This window comes from Curcuma longa, unplaced genomic scaffold (genome assembly GCF_044706935.1).
Source record: "Curcuma longa cultivar G26 ecotype Majalengka, Jawa Barat unplaced genomic scaffold, ITB_CL_G26_1.1 contig_14452, whole genome shotgun sequence".
Lineage (NCBI taxonomy): Eukaryota > Viridiplantae > Streptophyta > Magnoliopsida > Zingiberales > Zingiberaceae > Curcuma > Curcuma longa.
In genome coordinates, this window is record NW_027429777.1 from 1 (window position 1) to 5,601 (window position 5,601).

Consider the following 5,601-nt stretch of genomic DNA (forward strand, 5'->3'; position numbering starts at 1 on the left):
GAGGGAGCTTGCGATTCGGTGCCCGTGAGATCGCGATCGATGCCGGCCGAAGCTGCTTCGTCGCAGACTGGCCCGAGGGAGATGGAGGAGGAGGAGGAGGTGTACGTGGCGGTGGTGAAGCAGGTCAAGGAGGGGAAGGCCAACTTGGCGTGGGTGCTGCAGAACACCAGCAAGTACTGCAAGATAGTTCTCCTGCACGTCCACCAACCGGCGAAGAGGATTCCTACCGGTATGTGTGCCTGCGCAAAACTGTTTGTTAATATGTCTATTAGAACGATCAAGTTCAAATTTTGCAACAAGAGCTAAAAAAAATAAGGTTCCTTTTTGGAGTTCTGGATTTGATTACATGAATTTGAGTTGCAGCATTGGGTTGGTTTCTGGCCAGCCAGCTTGAGGATCAAGAGGTTGCAGCATATAGACGCATGGAAAGAGAAAACATGCATCGAAATTTAGATGAATACGTCAATATGTGTTCCCAAGTTAAGGTGATTTATTATTATTATTATCCTAAATATTTTTTCAGTTTTTCCTTCTTTGGCTGAAGACTAAACTTGGTGTCTTTGTAAAGGTTTTCCAACCTTCTTTTCTCAATTTTATAGGTGCATAAAGCTGAGAAACTTGTAATTGAGATGGATGATATTGCCAAAGGATTAACTGAGTCCATAATTTCTCACGGAATTACCAAGCTTGTAATGGGAGCAGCTGCATGCAAAAATTACTCAAGGTATGATTTGCACCAAAAATTTACTGCATTGTATTTTAAAACTCTTCCATAGATGATTTTGTGAGTAATGAAAATTTCAAGCTTCTAATAAGAAAACCTCGCTGAGAAAAAGGAAAATTAGATCCTTCAATGGCTTCATTCAAGGGAAACTTGGAACGTTAAGTCACTGTAAGATATTGGAAAAACCCTAAGAATTAATGGATTGTCGAGTAAAGGTTCCTTTGTAAAAATTAGGATACTAGATTGACCAGGATACTAAGCTATTTCTTTATTGACATTCATTTTAAGAGTAGGCTCCAGCAATGGTCAACTTATTGATTAAGCTTTAAGAGTAGGCTCCAGTAAAGGTTCCTTTGTAATTCCGTTTTCCTTTCTTGGATTAGTAAATGACTTCTTTTATCCTAACATTAATTTGACTTTCAGAATCATAAGAGTGTTAATCAACTTAGCCGCGTCGCGACGTGGTCGACGCAGTAGCAGTAGTCATGGTGATGCAGGTCCCACTCCTTCAGGTGTAGCCCCCTCACCTTCAGGTGCAACCCCCTCACCTTCAGTACTTTGTATGGATTTACTGGATTGTTATGATTGTATATCATGTTAGCTAGACTAATAGACATATACACATGTCTATTGTGGATCTTTGTATGGATTGTATCATTTGGATGCATGCATTATGGATTTTGATATGGATCTTTGTATGAATTGTATTTTTGTATGGATGTTGATATGTATTGTTTGTTATTTATGTGTTGTTATATATGGATGTTTATATATGTTGTTATGGATTGTATATGACAGGTTTGTATGTTATAAATCGATCTGATTGGATCGATATATAAATGTATATACAGGATAACCAATAAATAAAATGAGCATTAGAAATTTTTTTTTACTCGGCGACGAAATTTGCAACGAAAATCATTTTTGTCGCAAATTTGCAACGAATTTTGCGACGAAAATAGGCTCGTCGCAATTCTATCGTAAGTTAAGTTTTGCGACAAATTTTCAAATTCGTCGCAGAATTCGTCGCCAATTGGCGACGAATTTATATTCGTTGCCAATTGGCGACTAATAAAATTCGTTGTCAATTGGCGACAAACCAAAATCGTCGCAAATTGGCGACGAATTATAATTCGTCGCCAATTGGCGACGAATAAATTCGTCGCCAATTGGCGACGAATAAGTTCGTCGCCAATTGGCAATTGGCGACTAATAAAATTCGTTGTCAATTAGCGACAAACCAAAATCGTCGCAAATTGGCGACGAATTATAATTTGTCGCCAATTGGCGACGAATAAGTTCGTCGCCAATTGGCAACGAATAAAATTCGTCGCCAATTGGCAACGAATTTATATTCGTCGCCAATTGGCGACGAATAAGTTCGTCGCCAATTTGCGACAAACCAAAATCGTCGTCAATTTGCGACGAATTCGAATTCGTCGCAAATTGGCGACGAATTCTGCGACGAATTTAAAAATTCGTTGCAGAATTGTGCGACGAAATTGGATTTTTCGTCGGAGCATTTTGCGATGACCTAACTGCGACGAATTTAAATTCGTCGCAAACCAGTTTTGCAACGAATTTTTTAAAGAAATTCATCGCAAAATTCGTCGCAGAATGCAGTTTTTTTTGTAGTGGATAGAATCTACTTAAACAAAAAACCATTCATCGTGAAGAACATCTTAAATCATATATACAATTTTAAAAAATAAGAATTGGATTGAGTTAAACATTTGTTTAAGTCAAACTTTCTGTTTGGATCCAAAATTATTTATTTATTTAATTAAATTAGAAGTTTTAAATATTTTTTATTTTTAATAAAATGGATTTTTTAGTAAAATAAAAAAAAGTTTTGAAAAAGAGGAAAATTATAGAATTTTACTTGGAAAATAAACACTCATAATTTTGTATACTCATCTTTTATACAAAAGTAATGTCAATGATAGAAAATCTTAATTAATTTATTATCTATAAAATAAAATAATACTAGTGATTGATTAAACCATTATCAACATAATAAATTATGTTAATTAGATAAATAATTATCTTTATTACTAAATAATCATCATCAATGAATGATTTATTATTAATATTTAGATTATGACGAAATATAAAATGCAATTTTATGTATAAGGGTGAAATCATAGTAAAAATATAAGTAAGGGTGTCAAAAATTGATCCAACCCTATCTGATCCGAATTAATCTGAAAAAAAATCAAGTTAGGATTGACTCTTTGGGTTCGAATCAAGTTCGATTTGGAGATTTTAGATTGACTTAAATTTGGATCGGACTCCAACTCAGGTTGACCCGAGTTGATTCGGATTTAGGATTTAGAAGATTTTTTAGGGGCTTTATTTTAAAAATTAAAATATTTTATATAATATTAGTATGATAATAATAAAATATTGAGATAAAATTTGAGTTAGGTGGGTTATGCGGATTCAAGTTTAGAGTTTTGGATTGATTTTGGATTCGGATTGTAATACCCGCAATTTTCCTTCAATAATTCCTGGATAATGATGAATAATTGATTAAAGGAAATTTAGTAAAATTTCTAAATGGGCCTTGATGATTAAATGGGCTTTTAGCTTAATGGGCCATTAATAGGATAATTGTCTTAATGGGCTTTATGGTTTAAATGTTTTCTTAATGGGCTTCTCCTATATGGGCTAGCTAATGATAAAATGGAATGAAATTGGGCCTTAAAGAATGGATAAATTGAATGGGCTTATTCCATGTGGGCTTTGCAAAAATAAAAGAAAAAAATAATGGAGGAACCAAGGATTGATCCTTGGACCTCAAAGAATGGCAAGCCTAGTAGAAGCATGGGATAACCAAATGGGATGGCAAGTGTTCTTATTAGAGACATAAGGGGAAATAAAATTGAATGAGGGATGACATCACCCTCATTTAATGAAAGGGGTTACAAATGCAAGAGTTAAACTCTTTTTCCTTTTTATTTTCTTCCTCAACGAAAATGTTGATTTCTTTGGCCGAAAATTTATGGATTAAGGGGTGGAATTAACTTCATCATGAAATGGGGGTTAAATAGAGAGGTTAAAGAAGGGATTTAAATGGACTTAAAGAGAGGAGTTTCAAGAGAGAATGGTAACCTCCAACTCCACTAAAGCCTTATAAACCTTCTCTGTTGCCGAAAATCCCATTTCTTCTTCTTCATTCTCTTTCACCGAAAAACTTTCTTCTTCCTCTCTTCTCTTGTGGCCGAGAGCTCCATTGGAGGGTTCTTCATCAACAAGCTAAGGGAGCAAAGGGAAGAGGTCTAGAAGGCTAGGAGAATCTAGGAGAAACCAAGGAAGGGGCTAAGGGTTTTCACAAAGGCTTCATCTTCTTCTTCTTTAGGGTAAACTTCTCTAAAGACTAGGTAAGTTCCCTCACCCTTCAACATAATGGCTATGATGATGTTTTCCATGGTTTTCTAATGTTTTGTTGGTGGAAAAACATGAAGAAATCTCCTTTTAAAGTTTCGGCCATGAAGTTTAAGGTAGGGTTTTACATGTTTTGGATAAGTTATGTGCCATATGTTTCATAAAAATGTTTAAGTAAGAATCTTGTTGTTTATCATGTGGTTAAGTTAAGGCCTTTATATGTTAAGTTTTCAAGGTTTTCGGCTATGTTATGTTTGAGTTTCAAAGATTTGTTTATAAGCATGCTATGGTTGTAAAAGTTGCATGATAATGTTTATATGAGTTAGTTTCACCATGTGATTAAAATTAGGGCTTTATGTCATGATGTAATATTCGGCCAAGTCAAGAATTTTAGGGTTTTCATGTTATGCTTTAACCTAATGATGATAGGATATGCTAGGTGATGTTTAACATGGTTTAGAATTCATTTTATTGGATCTACTCCATGTTGTGGGTGTTTGAAAGTTTCGGCCAAGGCATGTTTAAGAAGATTAGATTAAGGTTCAACCTTGATTATGGTTTCAAATGATATGTAGTGGATTCCTAGCATGATATAAGGTTTTATATGGCTAGGTTTGAAGTTAAACAATGGATCCATGGGAATTGTAGGTTTCGGCCAAGATAAGAATAGGAGGATTAGGTTAGGTTCCAAACCTAACTAATGTTGCAAAGGCTATGTAATGAGTTTTGATTAAGGTTTAAGGTCTCATATGGTTGGTTTTAAAACTAATCAATGGGTCTATGTCAAAGGTGAGTTTCGGCCAACCATAGAACAAGGGACTTAAGTGATGTTCTAACCCTAATAAATGGCTTCAAATGTTAGATGAACTTTAACATGACTTAGAGTTCCATGAGGTTAAGCCTAACCTAGGGTTTTTCCTAGGGGTGAGATTCGGCCATGAAGAGATCTAGGGTTAACAAATAGGGTTAAGCATGAAAATGGTTACATGAGTCATGTAATGTTTACCATGCTTTAAACCATGTTGCATACCTTAAGCATTCGGCCAAATAAAGAGTTAGGGTTTGGATATATGCTATGAACCTAACTAGGGTTTCAAGTAAAGAGTTAGGATGGTCTAAAGCTTATGTGGTTAAATTTTAACCTAAGTTTGCTAAATGGAAGTTTCGGCCAAACCATGATAAGGAAGAAGGGTTGGGTTTTAAAACTTAACCATAGTTGCAAACCCTAGTTAATGTTGTTTATGATGGTGTATGAAAGTTAAAGCTTATGGTTTAGGCTAAGTGCCTAAGAAACCCTATAAGGATTCGGCTAACCCTAGGATATTAGGGTTTAGCTGGGTTAGGGTTCCAAGTATGATTAACCATGGTTAGTTGTAGCTAAACATGGGTAGATGTTAAATGAGATGTGTTAGGTTACATTGTAAAGGAAACCATTAAGTTGGCCAACCTTATGAGAATTAGGGTTCTGGTTGAATAAGGGTTTCGATGAT

General features: G+C 35.2%; 1 protein-coding gene across 1 annotated transcript; it reads left to right on the forward strand.

Annotated features, from left to right (window-relative positions):
* Nucleotides 1-39: 39 nt before the first annotated feature.
* On the forward strand, nt 40-1,309 carry LOC141816142 (U-box domain-containing protein 33-like). Its single transcript, XM_074703980.1, has 4 exons — nt 40-229; nt 364-485; nt 600-724; nt 1,237-1,309. Exons 1-4 carry the CDS (start codon nt 40-42, stop codon nt 1,307-1,309), a joined length of 510 nt encoding a protein of 169 aa, XP_074560081.1.
* The last annotated feature ends 4,292 nt before the right edge of the window (nt 1,310-5,601 follow it).